Here is an 18,812-nt window from a genome sequence, read left to right on the forward strand (position 1 = left end):
TAATAGTACTGAGGTGGAAAAGAGAAGGAGCTGAGTTTTGCATTTAGATTGATATTAGTATCCATAAAAGCAAAGAGCTCTACATTCAGAATGGAATTGAGAGACAGGATTTAGGAGTGGTAGAAAGTTGACATTGGGGGATCAAAATGGCAACTACTCATGTATTCACAGAAATTTGGGCTAAGGTATTAGACTGTTCCAAAGGGGGACATAGAGATCAAGAGAGGGAGGAGGATGTTCTGCAAGAGGGAGAGGGAGGGTAGAAGAGGTAAGTTTAATTTGGGGCATCTGAACTTTGAAGCACCTGAGGAATATCCAGCTAACCTGCAGCCCAGACCTCCACTCAAGAAGTGTAGGTCCAGAGAGATCTAGCGGTCATCAGTACAGTGATTAAAAGCCAAGGGAAGAAAATGAGAATAGCCAAGGGGTTGTGCATATATTTGCAAGTGGATACCTCATCATCCGGGACAGGCAGCAAGGGGATAAGGACAACTGCAGATAGTTCAGAACTGTGAAGTGGTATGAGAACAGGAAACTAAGGAATTTTCTAGCATGATGGCCTCCATTTTATGGAGGAAGAATGAGTTGAGGCTGCCGAGAAAGTGGTAAAGTGATGATACTTTGCAGCAGAAACTCAAGGGAAGGAGAAAGGGGACAAGCCAAGAAGTGTAAGAAGTGCGGGGGCAGTGAGGTTGTGCAATGGCTGGGTAAGGGAAGAGAGAAGCCAGATTGAAACACTGATATAAAGCAAGTCTACAGTATTTGGGTGGGAATATTTATGGAGTGGGCTAATATGTTGTCAGTTAACTGTGTTAAGTATTTCTCTAGGAAAAACGTATTGAGTCAGGAAGATTGTTACAGCATTAATTTTTTTTTTTTTGAGTCAGAGTCTCATTCTGTCACCCAGACTGGAGTGCAGCGGCTCAACATGGCTACCACAGTCTCAACCTGCTGGTCTTAGGAGATTCTTCCACCTCAGCCTTCCAAGTAGCTGGAGCTACAGGTGCACACTACCATACCCAGCTAATTTTTTGACTTATTGTAGAGACAAGGTTCTCACCAAGTTGCCCAGGCTGGCCTAGAATCCCTGGTCTCAGGCAATCCTCTTGCCTCTGCCTCCGAAAGTACTGGGATTGCAGGCGTGTAAAGAGAATTTTCAATCCTGATTGAACATGAGGATTACCTGGGGAACTTTAAAAATGATGTGATGCTGGGTCCTGCTCTCAGAGTCTGGATAGGGCCTGGTCGTCAGAATTTTTTTAATTAAAGTACCCAGATAGTTTTAATGTGAAGCCAGGGCTGAGAACCAGTGAGCTAGGGAGAATGAAAACTTGGCAATAAAAATGTCTGTCAGATATGAAGTGAGGCAGATGCTATGCATCAAACACTTGCTGAGTGTGGTGGCACGTGCCTATGGTTCTAGCCACTTGGTTGGAAGGCTGAGGCGGAAGAATTGTCTGAGCCCAGCAGGTCAAGGCCGCAGTGACGATGAGTGTGTCACTGCACTCCAGCCTGAGCGACAGAGTGAGACTAACTCAAAAACAAAAAACCAAAACCCCACATACTTGATAAGAGTTCAGTAGGTCTAGAATGTCAGTGGCAGGTGCCTCAGCAAATAATTTCTACCTGGAAATGTTCTTAGATGTCACTTAGATTTCAGTCATACTCAGGAGAAAGTGATTATTTCTGAGTATCTAGGAATAAAAAATACAGCAGCCAAAACCTACTTTATCTCCAAAATTGTTTTGTGCCAGAGTTGGTAATGCAGTGAGTCCTCCATAAAGCACACACAAGATGACTCTATCCAACCAGTAGTGGAACATTTGGCACAGTAAACCTTAGAAGTGTCACAGAGTAATTACAATGGGTAACTGGATTTTGAAAATAATTCTCAACGTAGAGTTTTAACGTGTTAGGTCAGTGAGCCGATGCCATGGAAATAAAGCCAAGAATTGCAAAAGCAAAAGAGTTTATTCGTGTTCAAGGAAAAAACGCGGCTAATGCTAAGGGGAGTGTGGCATGCGGTATGGGAAAAGGGTGTATTTAAGGCATTTGCAGGGAAGCTGGACTAGAAAAAAATTCCAGTGACTGTATCCTTGGGAATTGATAAGTCTTGTGTCTTAATGTTGTCAGGACAACATATCTTGTGACTCCAGCAGGTGATGGGCTGGTGGGCTGTCACAGAAGGCTGATCACAATAAATTAGGTCAGCTTAGCCCTTATTGCTGGAAAACAAATACTTGGAATAGAGGGGTAATTAATACAGAACATGCTTGGGGGGTTACAATCATCAGTATTTACCTCTGAGAAACCAGTTCTGCCTTCTGTTAGTGATTAGAGGGCTGGTTAAATGATTTACTTAAGGAAGCATAGCAGAGCTACGTTATGGCCAAAAATGTCCATGCTACAGCTATTGTTTACTCCATGTTGGCACAACACCCTTTCACAGTGTGTATAAAGTCATTATGACAATTCTGAATAAATGGAATATCTACAGATTTACAATTCTGTGATTATTTTACTTTGAGGAAATGGGGAAAGCCTTTGTGTTTGGGGAACTCTACTAAACATTAGAGAAAACAAAATAAAAATCTTATTGAATATGATAGTGTTTTTAGTTAAATTATACAATGATTCAGAACTAAGTTTGTGAAATGCTCATCATGACCTGACCATAAAAAATGTTTACTATTTTATTTGAGTTGGGAGTCTCACTCTGTCACAGCCTTCTACGTAGCTGAATTACAGGTGCTTGTCACCACACCCAGCTAGTTTTTTGATTATTGTAGAGGTGAGGTCTGTGTTGCCCAGGCTGGTCTTGAACTCCTGGGCTCTAGCAATCTTCTTGCCTTCGCCTCTCAAAGTCCTGGGATTACAGGTATGAGCCACCTGGCCCTGCGATTTCTTTATTATGTTTATAATGGTGCCTGTCACATCCTAAGTGCCTGATAAATGTTAGTTGTTACTGTTTAATTCAAGTGGAGGAATTTTTGAACCATAAAATATTGTGACCTATCTGGACAAGAGTTGTATGTATGGGGATTGTATATACACAGTGCTTCTACTATCCTATTAATATCACAGTTGTATTACAACACCTTAAAGGAAAATGACTTTTCCCATTGTACTTTTTCTGTATTTTCTAAGGTTTTTAAAAATGAGAATTTTCTTTCTAATAAAAGGAAAAAATTGGAACTGTCAACTGGTGAATTTCATTCTTCCTAATTAATGCACATCCAGAGTCAAAGACAAAAACCCAGGTTTGGTGAGTTGCCTTATGCAATCCTCTTCTGCAAGTGCTAGTCTTTGGATTAAGGCATAATCAGCAAGACACCAAAAAAATAATGTGGCTTAATCTGAAATAAAATGCAAAATAAAGCATTGGTCCATAACAAGGAGTAACAGTCATAAGGAAAAAAAAGGGCTAAGACTCAACCCTTAATTAAACCTATGTTCCAAGAGAGAGCTATTCAGAAAACACAAGGTGAAAATGTTTAATGAGAGAACTAACTGTTGGGGAGGGAAGCACTTCCAAACATTGCTCAAGAGAGTGTAGTCCTATTAGCTCCTTTCTGTAAGGATCAGGAGAGAAAATTTTCTAACATTTCAGTGTTAGAAATGGTTGTGCTTCATCTAAGAAAGCTTGTTTAATCTAAGGATATGTGAAAATCAGGTAATTAATCTTCTCTGTTTACATGTGGCTGCTTTAAAGTTCACTGCAAAATTTGTATCCCTACAATTTACTTAAGAAATGTATGGCATATATGTTATGTATTAATTTCACACCTGCCTTCATTTTATTTCTTACTTTATGGCGTTATATGTAATTTTATATATTGCCTTAATTTAATAAGGTGTGATATAAAAGTTCAGGTATATATAAATAAAATGGCATGTTTTGAAAAAGTATAATGAAAGGACCCTTTTAAGATATATAAAATTAGGTAAGATAAAAATCAACTCAAGGAAATCTAGTTAAAAGCCAAATAAAGCTGTATTTTTATACTGTACAAAAGAAAATTTACATTCTTAATGTAACTAGATACATCTAGGGGGAAATTACACAGCTCTCAAGAAACACAGTATTTTACGTCTTCGATATGTTTCTGCATTGCAGACAGATACTGAATTTTATACATCTTTATTTACAATAACTTAAAATAATTTTCATCTCTGGCAGGTATTTACAAGGTCAACAGTGACTACATTTCACATTTCGACAATCAACAGCATTAATCAGTAAGACAGGATAATGGCTTACATGCACCAATAAATATGATCTTATATGTGCGTTTTTTTCTTCAGTTCTGAAAAAAGTGAGTTTTCACTAGTCCTAGGTTGAAAGGACATCACTCAATAGAGGTCATAATTTCTATATGCCTATCCTATTTAAATCTCCACCAGCACTATTCTCTGAATACTTGGGAAGTTTCTACCAAGCTATAGGTTGATGCTGGTAAAAAAAATAAATAAATAAAGAGCTGGTCTGTACATAACCATACCCTTTTAAGAGGCAAACGTGAAAGTGGGATATTTCTTGTTTATGTGTCATTGTAACAGAGGTAAGACTACATGATGCCAAAGTGTAAAAATCCTTCAGACACTGTAGCTCAGGAGAACCAAATTATGATGAGAAAAATAGTAGGAAAATAATCCTCGCACCCTAAGAATTGTTTCACTTTAAACTGAATGTGAGACCAGCATAATTTTTAAAATAAGGATAAAAAAGATTCTATAAAATAGATGAACTTCTTACAAATATTTTCAAACACCCCATGGAGCATGGAGCACATCTCTTAATTCAGTTTGGATGATAAAACTTAAAAATCAGTATCAGCAATTGTTAGCCAATCTTTTTCCAAGACAGCTAATCAATGTATTATTTTAAACTATAACCTGATGTGAAAAATAATATAGTTTAGAACATAGTTAATATACAAGTATGTTTCAGGATTTCAAAATCATTTAAGTTTAAATAAATCCTTTAGTTCTTATTGGTCTATACATTTTAAAAATTAGTATTTAGCTTTTCTTAATGCAATCAATCATGTTCTGCAAAGAAAAAAACACTCAGAATGATCATGTACATAAATTACATAAACTACCAGTTTAATCAATATTGTAATCATTGCTATTGCCCACTGAAAGGTGCATTTTCATAATTTTCCCCTTTAATTTTACTTTGAAAACCCACAATATTATACAATATACCAGTTTTAGAAATTTCCTCCTTTTTATTCAATACTGATGAACAGAATCCTTAATTTGAATTAAGAAGAAAAGGTACCATAAAGAATAATATTTGGACTTAACCTTTAACTGGTACTTTTGTTGGATGTGTAAGATGTTCACATTTTATTGACATAAAACCTCAAATGGAATCTTGTAGCTACTGTAAACCTATCTTCCAGGTCAAAGAACCTTGTAATATTTATTTCCCCCAAGGTTAGAAAGCAGTCCTTTATATGCTAAAGGGGCTTCATTCTTTAACAGCTAGATACCTTAAAAATTATATTTGGTAAATAACATCTTCTTTGGTAAATTTAGTAATCAATGAAGATGTAAAGAATTTCATCCGATATAATTAACACTGAGCTGTTTAACACTCAAATACAGGAAACCAGATTGATATCAGGTTTTGTAGCTGGGTCCAATTAAGTTTACTTTTCTTTGAAAATAAAAAGATTGTTTTATTAGACCTACTTCCAGATACACAGTTTGAAAAAAAAGAATCATTTATACTTTAAGCTACACCTAATTCTATTTTTTTGTAAATCGATATTAAACACAATAGCATACTAGTGCAGACATCTTGTATATGCCTTAGTTTGTAAACGTGATTAACACATTTTCTGAAAATCCAGGAGCAAAACACAGACCCTACCCTTCTGTACTGTGCTGCCAGTTATTTCATGTCACTCCCAGCTCTCTAATTTCTATGCCAACTTCTATCCAACTGAATAGTTTGCTCTTGTGTACATTTCTCGTGGGACTTATGGTTAAGATTACAAAAATACTGAAGAGATTGAAGTTACCAAAATTTTATGGTTGTGTGGTTAGGTTTAGAAGGAATGTGCCTACGTGGGCAGGGAGGCTGGTGAGTCATGGGTGGTGATGACTCCTCTATGAATAGTATTTCTTATGGTATGCTCAGTGCTAGTATGATATACCCATTAGGTACACACAATGCAAGTAATACTAAAATTTGTCTTACATTATCAATATGACCACCTTAACATGGAAAACTGTGGCAATCTGGTGACTCGTTGTAATTATATTAGCACTGTTAACTATTTTATGCTGCATTTCATCTTCTTATAATCTGGCAAATAGTCTAATTTCTAGTTGGTTTTTAAACAACTTGTTTCTAAAAAGCACTTTTAAAAAATTAAAGTATTACAAATAAGTGTCTCAACCAACTTCGTGGTGAAACAATGACAATAATCATTCGACTCGAAAGATAAAAAAACTCATGTTCAGACTGCTTAACATAGCCATAGTTTAGAAAAATTGCTCTAAAATTCTTACAGGTTTTCTGATCACTGGCATGACCTATTAAACTTTTCAAAACAAACATGTAACTGAAATACTGATTTAAAAAAAACAAACAAACATAAAACTTACTTTGTGATCCAAGGTCAGAAATGGAGAGATCCTCCTTGCCAGTGTTTATATAAATAGGGTACTACCCTTAAAGACAGATAGTAATTTTATTTACAAATGAACATGCAGAGAGAATTAAATGAGACAACTGATTGTCAACAACTAAAGTACTCAAAAATGGACCCATACAAACCTCACAAAGTGAGACAGAAAAAAACACCCCACTTCACTAAAATATTCACAAGAGTAGTGCAAACAAAACAATCTGAAAGAAGTTATTCTCAGTATTCCAGTGTCTAATAAATATTTAAAGCTACTATGTGGAATCTGAGAATACAGGTTGGAAATATTGAGCTTATATAGCTGAGACTACCGCATTTTATTCAGTATATACACTTTAAATGACATCATGGTCACTGTTCCATTATGGAATCATAAGCTTCACATTATAAACCTTCTTCAATCACATAAGGAAATATTGCTTGTATCTACTCTAAGCCTAAGTGAGATTCAATCTCCTTCTACATTAGGAATTAATGGAATCAAATTTATTACTCTTTACTTTGCAATACCCCATTGTGCAATATAATTAACTCACCACCATGGTGATTGAAAGCTGGCTGACTCAAAACTTACTTTAAAATAGTTAGAAACACTGATCAGCGCCATTTCACTGGGTTTATTTTACATTTAAATAAATCCCCACAAATATAATCAACTATAAAATGGCAGCATAGAACTGTTATGTGGCAGAAGATAGTAAGGCATAAATTAGAATAAAGAATAATGTATCTATCTATCCTTACATCTGTATAGATACTTAACATTTCCAACACTTCCCCATCTATATTACTCTACATTTTTTTCTGGATTTAATACTTAATATGCTGTATTCATCAACTACTAGACCAGAACTGTAAAGAAACTGCAGAAATGAAGAGTGTCACATACGTTTATCATTAGTAGTCATAAAGGGAGGCAGTGGGTTATTAACATGCAGTTGACAGTAGACTGGGTTTGATTCTGGCTCTGCTTTAGTTATGTGATGTTGGTCACATCACAACCTCTTTGAGCCTCAGTTTCCTGAGGATGAATGTGGGGTCAGGGGTGGGAGACTAGTTAGATTATCTCTAGGATCTCTTCTAGCACAGAAATTCTGATTTTATAATAAATAGGCACGGAAGAGTGAATCAGCACAGAAGAGTGAACTGGAAAGATAAGGGTGGGGGATAAGGATTAGGATTTAAAATTACAACCTTTTCTCCACCCCCCCCAGCTTCTTAAAATATTTTCATATTTTAAAACCCTACTTCTAGGTTAACTTTTCACTTTACATTTTAATTTGCTTTCTAGTAATTAATGTCATAGAGAAGAGTTCCCAAAGCCTTCGGCTATGTCTTTGTATTCCTTGATCCAACTTGACGTAAACCTAACTGTTTTATTATAGAAAACAAGTATTTTCTCCCTAAATGTCTCTTTCATAGATGGGTGGGCTTTTTAAATGGAAGTTAGGAAGTATAAAACAAAAGGTTGTTAAGGGATAAAGTATGAATATTGCTGGCGTATGTGGTATTTGTCATAGTTGTATATCTGAAACAAAATGATTTACAATTAAATGCCAATAGATTATGCAAATACATATAAAAATTATTAGATAATTTGACTTCTAGTTTGTTAAAGTTTGTTCCACTTTAACTATATCTTGCACAGGAAATCTGTTCCAAGGCCCTGAATGTAAAGCTTGGACCTTAAATGAAATGGGATCAAATCATATTACCTAAAAGAATAGAAAACAAATTTTACAGGGTCATGGAACCATTAATGAGTATGTATACATTAAAATATATATGTATGTACATACAGATAAATGAAATCCTCTAAGATAAAAAAAAAATTTTTTTTTGAGTTGGGAGTCTCACTCTTGCCCAGGCTGGAGTGCAGTGGCACGCTCACAGCCACCATAGCCTTGACCTTCTGGGCTCGGGCAATCCTTCCACCTCAGCCTTCTAAGTAGCTGGAACCACAGGCGTGTGCCACCATGCCCGACTAATTTTTCATGATTTATTGTAGAGACGAGGTCTCACAAGTTGCTCAGGCTGGTCTCAATCCTCTCGCCTTGGCCTCCTAAAGTGCTGGGATTACAGGTATGAGCCACTGTGCCCACACAGATGACAAAATTTTAAACCAAGTTTTCAGGCATAACATTTCTAACCAAAAGAAAATTTTATTTATTACAGCTTTTGCTGTAATTTGGTATTATTTGGTATTTCTTTTGTGCTTTAACTAAAATCATGCTAGATTCAGATGCCAACAAGTACACAATTTGTTGAATTAAAAACAGTCAGGTAGCCTCCTAAATAAATCAGTCATTTCTGCCATAAAGTGACTAACTTCCAGCCATAGCCAAGATCTCACCCCTCGTTAAGTACAGTGCTTTGCCCTCTTTAATATATTATGGACCCTCATATCTCATTTGTTTTGGCTGTTTCCAAATTTTCACTTATCTGACATCCCTTAGTTAAATTAAAAGAATACGGAATATCTAAAATATGCCTTTGTAATATATATACACATATACCATATATACACACATACATATACATACCACCACACACAAATCAATAAATTGTCTATCAACTTTAGTTTTACTCCGGACTTTGGCAATGTTGTAGATACTAGTTCAAGTTCTAGTTGTCCATTTTCACATAAGCTGAAAAATGTTAGAGACTACCACAGTCAAACAAGCATCTCAATGTTCTTATAAAGGTTCTAACAGAAAGTCACTTAAAACAAAACTAAACTCTTACAATTAAAAAAAAAAAGGGAGGGGAGAGAGGTGCAGGTGTGAAAAAACGTAGACATTTTTTCTGGTTATTTTATTTCTCAAAATCTATTGTAATTTTAGTTGATAGAGACAAACTTTCAACTTTGTTAATTAGAAGAATTCTTGCTTTCTATAAATTCAGTATATTTTTTCTTTCACAATAATAAAAACATCTAAATGTACACAGCACTGATAGTGCTGATGAGTTTTGTGGAAGGATAATGTGTAACAGTTCAAGTCATAATACACTGATTTTCAAAAGCCCAACCTATTCCCTTCTTTTTCAAACATTAGCGCCTGAGACCCAGAAGACGTTATAATAAAATCTTATCCAACCAAATCAGAACAAAAATTTTGTTTATCAATGTTTTTGTAGCCTCTCAGCAGTTACCAAATGCTACTTACATACATTCAACATAGCTTACTGGCATGATTTCAAAGTTTTATAAAAATGAAAAACTTTGCAGATATATGATTAGAAGGTACATAAATTGCATTACATTAAACACAAAGGCAGTGTGGTCCTTGTAGGAGAAATCAAGTCAGTACCCCCTGGTAGAAATGTTCTATAAAAATGTGTCACATTGACACGTCAGTGTTTTCAGCCAATTTTCTGTCCCTGATGCATTTCATTGGAGGATATAATCTATCAGAACTTCAGGTTTCTTAATCCAGAATATCTGACTGAATTTAGGTACATCTAGAAAGCAGCTGAAAGGGTTTCTCTATTAGTCTATCATCACAGAAAGTGGACTGAGAAATCCCTCTCTTTACCTGAAGATGTACTTACTTGACTTCAGTCATTATCAGTTCACAAAGGAAAATTAAAAAAAAAAAAACAAACAATCAAAAAACTTCCCCTTACACACAATCCCCCACAAGCTAAACAAAAACCACCCCTCCCCCCACAAAACCCCAGCACCAAAGTGTCGATCATTCCTGGGAAATAGAACATGCCCCTTGGGTTTTCTGATTTGCTAGTTGTTCAAACTTTAAGGACAGAAATGACCATATGTCCTTGTGGGGAAGAGGGAAGACATGTTAATAATGACTATAGAGCCATTGAGAAAGTGCATTATCAATTACACAATCAACTTAGAGCCCTGCCCTCCAAGGGAGGTGGTCACAACTTGATTTAAATACCTCACTAATTGAACATTTATGTCCTGGGGATAAAGGAGATGGGGGAAAAAACAGCTACCCTCATCGTAATGGAAAAGTGCAGCAGTCTACTACCTTTCCCCATGCTTCTCCAGAAAATGACTGCACAGACTCAGAGAAGTCCAAAGTCATAGCAGAATCTCTGAGGCACTCCTGGTTAAGAGAGAAAAAATATGATCCAGTAATCTTCATAGTTCTATGGATTATGAGAACAAACCCGTTTTGTTTTTAAACAAAAGCCAAAGCATCATTTCATAGGGATCATATACACCATTTCCTCTAACATATCCTCAGTCTCACAGTGTTGAAATGGGACCGATCAGCCTACGATGGATTGCACATCACCCCAAGGAGAAAGGAAGGCATGGAAAAGGCGAACATTTCATACTGCTTCACAAACACATTGACAAGGAATGGGTGAAGATAGAGGAAGGAGGGAAAAGAAAACCTTATTGCTGTTTCCATACAAAATACAGTATGAAGATACCTAAACTAAATCAAATCAGATTATGATGCCCAATATTTTCACAATGTGAGATGAAGTGTCTTCTTGCACAATGAAATGTTCAGTTTAAAAGGTAAGCAGAAAGGAGAGAGTGTCAAAACTACACCTGGGATATTAGCTGCATATTGAAACTTGGGGATCGAGACTGCTTGGTTAAGGGGGCTCCTGGGCTGAGGAGCTCTTTACCTTCGCCAGCTTGACCTAGCCGGTCTTCCTGCAAACTGATAGTTGAATACCGATTAGCATTGTTACCTGCTAAATTAGTAACTCCCTCAGTGCCAACCCCAATGCTGGTACTTGCTTGACTGCCATTTACATAGTCAAACGATTTACTTGAGGAAGCACTGGCTGTCCGGATCAGACTTAAACTATTGGTTTTTGGCACCACCTGGCCAGCAGGCAGGCTCAGGTGTTTCTTCATGGGTGTCAGCTCAACTGACTCTACACTAAGATCAGCTGGTTGCTGTACATACTGCTTGCGAACCACTGACTCTCGAGGGCTCTCACTGGATTTGATGGCAGAGGCTGTTTCTTTATCCTTGGCTGAACGCCCAGCTGCTACTTTCCTTAAGCTTCCCCTCTGGGAAGAGGAGGGTAGTTTGGTCCCAACTGGCTGACTGCTGAGGGAAGCCCCTGATGAGAATCCTTCATCTGCATCATTCAGGTTTACAGACTCCTCTCCTCCATTTACACCCTCAGCACCTAAAAGGACAAATCAGACAGACTCAGCAATAGCTAATTAAATCAGCAGCTGCTGTGTATAACACTGACCTCATCTCCTGAGTAATGTTTGGTATAGGTTGGCGATAGCCCTACTATCAACACTTTCCCCTAAATAATTTAAGGGAATAAACTTTAATTTATACAGAAATCTAATATGCTATTCATTCTGGTCATTTAGCTTTAATCCAGCTTTTATAAAACTACCCACAGGCATACATAAAACTAGGTAAAATACAACATTTTGTTAGCATAAATCTTTATAAAACATTCTGTTATTTGGAAATGACTGTGTCTACCTATTTAAAAAAACAAAATTTTCCCCTCATACCTTCATTAACTCACCATAAGACAGACTGGGCAAAAGAGACTCCCTCCTAATTTCATTTACCCAGAATTATACCAAAAACGAATTTATTCCTACAGGCCAAACCCTTTTTAACTATAATTTTATATTTACTCAATAGTTAACTGCTTCTGTACAGCTCTTAAACCTTTAACATGGAACTAGTACATTTTCCAACTCAAAGCTTTCTGGAAAACTACATTGCTTTCTGTAACTTCACAATCTATTTTGTCTTATGGACATATTTACTCACTAGTTTCCAGATTTTCTTGGTCAATTAATGTGAAAAAAATATTGATTATCAGAGAGCAGGAGTATGGAACCAGCAGGGATAGTTAAGAAGAATTTCTATTTTCTACATTGTACATTTCTATACTGTTATGTAAGTACTTATATAATATTTTAGATTCTTAGCATTGAGATGTATTATTGTCATAATTACATGTAATATTGTCACATCACATTTCATGCAGACACTGCAGTTAACAACAGAATTCTTGTCTTGGGTGTTTGTGAGAAGAAGAGAAGAATATATATTGAGCTTGTGTTTACAAAAAGCCCAATTCCCTTCTTGAAAGTATGATCAACATTCTTTTAGAAAGTAATGCATTTGCTTCTTTCCAAAACTGGTAGAAGTTTGCTAATAAGTTTAACCTGAATCTACAAAACAAATATCAACATTATAGTTAAAATAAAACGTTAGGAAAGAATCTAAACAAACATTAGAGATATAGGTTAACTAAAGAAAGTATATATGAAAATATTTAAACACAATCTTTTATTTCACATAGTACCTAGAAAAATAAAAATATTTTCTTAGCTATATTTTCTCATATGTATTATTTTCTTCCTTCTAAAGAATGAAATAGGCTATCTCTAAAGTAAAAGGCACCTTGTTATCTCCAGCAGTTTAATAATCTTTAATCAACATGCAAAGCCATATGAAAACGCATTTACTAAGAATAGCAGCTAACACCATTTCTCTCAACCTCTTCAAAAGAACTGGATATAATGTACCTCAAAATAGAAACTTTATATTAATATATCATTTTAGTAATTTACTTACAATTAGTATAAAGAACTCCAAAATACTCCCAAAAAAGAGTTATTGGCTCAAAATTGATATTAGTAATGTAAAACTAGTGTGAGCAGAAATGTATCATTGGATATGTCTATTTAAATAGGAATGGAGACTGAGAGACTGTGCTAGCTTCTGATTCTTGCTACATGCAGATCTGATGCCCAAGCAATATGGCCATAATAAAGATGATGATAACATAAAAGCCACCATGCAACAGAATCTATTGATATTTGATATATTAAGAAATGCTGTTTCAATATAATGGAATTGACAGCTTTAAAAGTCACAAATAGAATGTTAATTGACAATCAGGAGGAAGGTTGGTGATGGGCTTATATTCTTCTTTCAATTTAAACATATAATAAGCTCAATTTTTATTGTAAAACTATGTAAAGCCTTCATAGTAGAAAGCATGTTTTGTTTTTATTTATTTATTTATTTATTTTAAAGATGTGAGGTGTACAATTCAGGATTAGGTATACAAGTGGTCATTATACAGGTAAAGTTTGGGCCTCACTTTGGTCCCCACTTCACCTGGTTTGAGATCAGGTACCCTTATTAATGAAGGGTACCCCCCCATTTTTGTTTTGAGTTGGGGGGGGGTCTCACTTTGTCACCCAAGCTGGAGTGCAGTGGCATGATCACAGTTGGGAGTACAAGCATGAGCCACGACACCTGGCTAACATATTTTCTTTTTTTTTTTTTTTAATTGTAGTCTCACTCTGTCGCCCAGACTGGAGTGCAGTGGCTGCTCCCGGCCACTGCAGCATCGACCTGCCCGGCTCCGGCGATCCTTCCTTCTCAGCCTTCCAAGTAGCCGAAACTACAGGCATGCACCACCATGCCCAGCTAATTTTTTGTTTTATTATAGAGATGAGGTCTCACCAAGTTGCTCAGGCTGGTCTCAAGCCCCTGGGTGCAGGCAATCCTCTCACCTCAGGCTCCCAAAATGCTGGGATTATAGGCCTGAGCCACGATGCCCAGCCTCATTTTTCTTTAAGTCAATAATCTATGTTAATCCAAAAGCTCCTGCAGATTTCAGGATTGCCAAAACTTTTCATAAATTTTAGTAATTTCCTTCCTTCTGTTTAAAAAAACCTCAAGGTATAAAAAGGCAATTGTATCTCAAAACATTTTCCTTTGTTATTTTCTCCCTAGCTAGTAACAATATCATTCCTAACCCAAAGTTTGAGTTTCCTAACCCAAACTCCTATGGAATTACATGCAAAAAAAAAAAGGCCTTTTTTTTTTTGAGTTGGGTCTCACTGTTGCCCAGGCTAGAGTGCAGTGGTACACTCATAGCTTACCACAGCCTCAAACGCTTGGGCTCAAGCAATCCTCACCTTAGCCTCCTGAGTAGCTGGGATTACAGGCACTCGCCATCACGCCTGGCTAATTTTAAATTTTTTTTTGTAGAGACGAGGTCTTGCTATGTTGCCTAGGCTGGTCTTGAACTCCTAGGCTCAAGCGATCCTCCCTCCTTGGCATCCCAAAGTGCTGGGATTACAGGTGTGTGAGCCACTGCACTTGGTCTGAAAAGGATCTTTAATACATTTTTAAATTTATGGCTGCCTTTTTTTTATAAATTTAGCTTCCTAATTTAAATATCGATTTAATACTACAATGAGTCTACATTAATTTTTTAGATACTTCAGACACAATCAAGGAACTTAATAGGAGATATTAAAATAGGATAATTTAATAGGATTTAGAGGATATTAAAAGTAACTTCCAGTTTGGTCCATTTGTTTAAAAGTGTTTGATTTTTGATGAATTGGAAGAAATGCTTCAACCTAATCCCACACATTCTAGAATGTTATCAACTGTTAAATAATAGTACTACATTTAGTACAATTACTCCCAACGTTCTAACAATAGTAGATACACATCAAGTGGCTCATTTAGTCATCAAGAATGTTGACAAATAGGCCAACTCTGGGTTCCACATGTATTAGTTTATATAAGATAAAACTCACTGCTAGGGATAACATAAAGAGATACAGAAGAAAAAAGGGAAGGCTGCATTTTTCACAGCCATTTTAAGAAGGATTTCTAAAACAGCACCAACTTTTTTGGGTCCTTAGGTCATGCACATGCAACACTGTTACATGAAGTAGGTCAGTCTGGGCAAGTTGACAAGGGAACAAAGGGTAGATTTAGATTCTTACTGAGCATGCTCAAATTTCCAATGCACCAAAGAGCAAGAGACTTCCTTAAGGTGGACGTTAACTGCTTTATGTATGTTTGGTCTTTAAAATGAGTAAAAATGTGTAACCTCTTTTAAAGTTACTTGGTTGATTTCATAAATTAGTGTAAAGGTTTCGCAGCAACAATACATTAGATAATCTTTAAAACACGATTTGGCTACAATTCCCTCTTTCACAAAGCTAACTCCTATGGAATTACATGCAAAAAAGCAAGTAAATACTTTCCTATCAGAGAGAAGTGTTCTTTTACAGACAATGGTGGTGGTGGTGGGGGGAGCATGTAAAAAAACACTCTCATTCTGAGACACCTACATTGTAGAAACAAAGATCTATTAGGGCATCTGGCTTCTAAATAATATATTTCAATTCCATTTGAGAGCTCTATAATACAGTCATTATTTACAATAAATTACAAAATATAGTGTGCACCAGGACAGCACATTTACAGAGGAAAGATGTCAGTAGATCGCTAGTTAGACCTAAGCAACTTAATCTGCAGATTATAAAAAGCTGATCAATACCAGCATACTCCGTCAAAAAGATAAGAAATTATTGTTAACTGAATACCCTAGGGCTATAGAAAAATTAGTCGGCTCCACTTAAGTTTCTCAAAGATGATATACTAATGTTTGAAAACTCTCTTTACAGATTTTTAAGGAATAAATTACTCTATAAATGAATCACTCATATTGACTAAGGCTCATGTCCATTGGGTGCATTTTTCTTTCCTAGTGTTAGAATAAACATGCTCAGTAATGAAAAAATTCCAAGCATTTGCAGACTTTTTGGAGACAGGCCCAGGCCTTGTTAGTAGCCATGCCAAGCTGTTCTCTGATTACACAGGGATGCAGACTCCAGGCCAGCACAAATGGTAACTAAAGATTGTACTTGACCTGGGCTAGGCATAAAGGGGAAGGAGGGTGCTTTGCAAGGAGGAGCTAACACACCCTGGGGTAGTAAAACACACACTAGGATGGAAAGATGTTCTGCTTGGGGATAGGAAGCTAGGATCCTTCTCCAGAAACTGCCTCACTGATTTCTGCCTCCTCAACTCTGTCCTACCCTCTGTTGTGGCTGCTGCTGAGTTGGGCTCCGGCGAGCCGTGCTCAGGGGTCCTGCGCATCAGCACCTCCCCCTCTTGCACACGTTTGGTCCCTAGGTCAGTGGAGCCGTGTTGGATCGGGGAGCCAGGAATACTCGAGTCAGCCTCGTTTGAGAAGTCAAAGCCATCTGGGATTCAACATATAACATTTTAGTGCTGTTGTGCTGCTCTATTCTTTTCTGAGCATTTTGACCCAGGCAGATAAGAGAATGCATATATGGATATGATATAAACACAAACACTATTTATATAGTTACATGTGTGTGCACAGCATACACACACATAAGGCGGCAGATGAACAATGTGAGGTTTGCAAATGAATAGGACAGAAAAATTGGGATCATTAAAATGGCCATTAATATCTCTTAGGCAAGAAAGCTTGACTATTCAAGCACCATATGTCTATGAAAGACTGCTGGATTCAGCACTTAAAAAAAGAAAAGCAAAGATAAAAATCCAAAAACAAGAATCAATCATTTTATGAATAGCTTGGTTTACACTGTTACATTGGTCACTTATATAGTTTTGTTTTTTTTTTTCCCACAATGCTCATACATGCACCTTCTTCCCCCCTAGTCTGGTAACAGAGTTAAAGCAACTTCTTTTCTATTATTATTATGTAATTCAAAAAAAGACAACAGTTAATCTGATCTCATTTTCAGTTTTAAAATTCATACAGCAGTCTAAATAACATCTTTCTATTTCATAAATATATGTATTTATATTAAAATCACGTTAGGCATTTAGTCACATACTCTAGTTCTATTTTTAAAAACCAAAAAATTTTACTTTGATGATGCAGAGTCCTATAATATCATATGCTAATATAGTCCATAAAAACCATGATAAATGTCCTTGAATCCATGAGCGGACTACGGGAATTTTCTACTCACCTTCTCTCCTCCATCTATGACGACGGATTGAAGCTGTTGTGATTGCAGTCCGAGAAATCCTCGGCACTGTGGGAGTGACTTCCACTTTAAGTACTTTTTGGCCTTCTTGTGAAGAATCAGGAGCATCAAATGGTAATGAGTTTTTCATGGCATTAGCAACCTAAAATGATAATGTAAGTCTATACAAATTTACAATCAATACACAGTTTTTGCTCATACTTCATGTTTCCATAATTTTTTGCACATATATTTAAAACTTGTATTATAACACATAAAAGTACAAATGTGTGAGAAGTGTAACTCTGTTGTTCTGTGTTCTTTTCATCAGGCTTTTCAAACGAGCATTTATTTTAGAAAATATGAGTCACATATCCCACTGATTCCTTAAAGTTGCTGACTTTCAAAGAGAAAAAGCATTCCAAAGAAAGAATTAACATTTGAATCCTATATAAGACAATTTAGAATAATTTTCTGATTCTTCCAATGACAAATATGCAAAATGTAATCTCTTATAAACAGTAGGATGTTCTCCACTCCTCTGTTTACATAAGGAGAAAGTTTCTTAAATTCTTCTGGTCTTTTGCCCCACCACTTTCTGCTCCCTAAAGAGGAGGGTGAGATACCTGGTTGGTGAGCGATTGCCATTCGACTGGTCCATGCTTCTTAATTGAGTTATACTAATCTATAAAGGTCTTGAGCTATAGGATCCTCCTTTTCTCTCCCTTTCCACTTGGACAAGCACAAGAGGAATGGAGCAGGGTGGATGGGGGCGCCTGATCTGCCCACTCAAACCTTCTTTCCAATGGGCCGTTCCAAGGTCTAGATGTGAAGGAGTTAAGTCTTTCACTTTAGCCTTTATCAGTAATAAAAATATTTGTCTTTCCATCTGCCAACTATTTTTGTGTTTATTACATGGCTCTAGATATGAGTAGGAAAAAAGTATTATTACAAGGTCTCAGAGATTGCTGACAATAAAAAAACATTCTAGGACTCTACATGACTAATCTCTTTACCCTATATTGCCTTGGAAATGTCACCTCTACTTAATATACAAGATTGTTGCAAAGATAAACTATTAAGAGTCTCATAAATGGAAGGTATTATTATGATAATATACTTTTAAATCTCTTTATCCATTTGTTTTAATGTAACCTTTAGGGTAGGATTAGGGAATCTTGAAAAAAAAAATGAGAATTCAAATAACAGAGAACTACTGCAAGTACTAACTCAATAAGTTTATATTTGGCTTAAAAATATTTAAAAAGATATAAATAAAATGACTTTTTAAAAAGCTGTACCAGCTGGGCTCGGTGGCTCAGCCTGTAATCCCGCGCCTTTGGGAGGCTGAGGTGAGTGGATTGCCTGAGCCC

The 18,812-nt window shown here is 36.3% G+C and overlaps 1 protein-coding gene across 4 annotated transcripts in view; it reads right to left on the minus strand.

Moving 5' to 3' along the window:
* Positions 1–9,464: 9,464 nt before the first annotated feature.
* FAM126B (family with sequence similarity 126 member B) overlaps positions 9,465–18,812 on the minus strand; it is an 89,556-nt gene continuing 80,208 nt past the window's right edge. For 2 of the 4 annotated variants that reach the window (XM_008070781.2, XM_021718918.1), the window contains exons 12-13: positions 17,443–17,602; positions 9,465–11,795 (exon numbers count right to left, since the gene is read on the minus strand). In XM_008070781.2, coding sequence (XP_008068972.1) covers positions 11,194–11,795; positions 17,443–17,602 — 762 coding nt within the window. In that variant the 3' untranslated portion in view covers positions 9,465–11,193. Of the gene's footprint in view, positions 11,796–16,509; positions 16,678–17,442; positions 17,603–18,812 lie in introns of all 4 variants that reach the window. The other 2 variants (XM_008070782.2, XM_008070779.2) reach the window with 2 other exon arrangements.

This window comes from Carlito syrichta, unplaced genomic scaffold (genome assembly GCF_000164805.1).
Source record: "Carlito syrichta isolate Samal-C Ts95f unplaced genomic scaffold, Tarsius_syrichta-2.0.1 Scaffold314013, whole genome shotgun sequence".
Taxonomy (NCBI): Eukaryota; Metazoa; Chordata; class Mammalia; order Primates; family Tarsiidae; genus Carlito; species Carlito syrichta.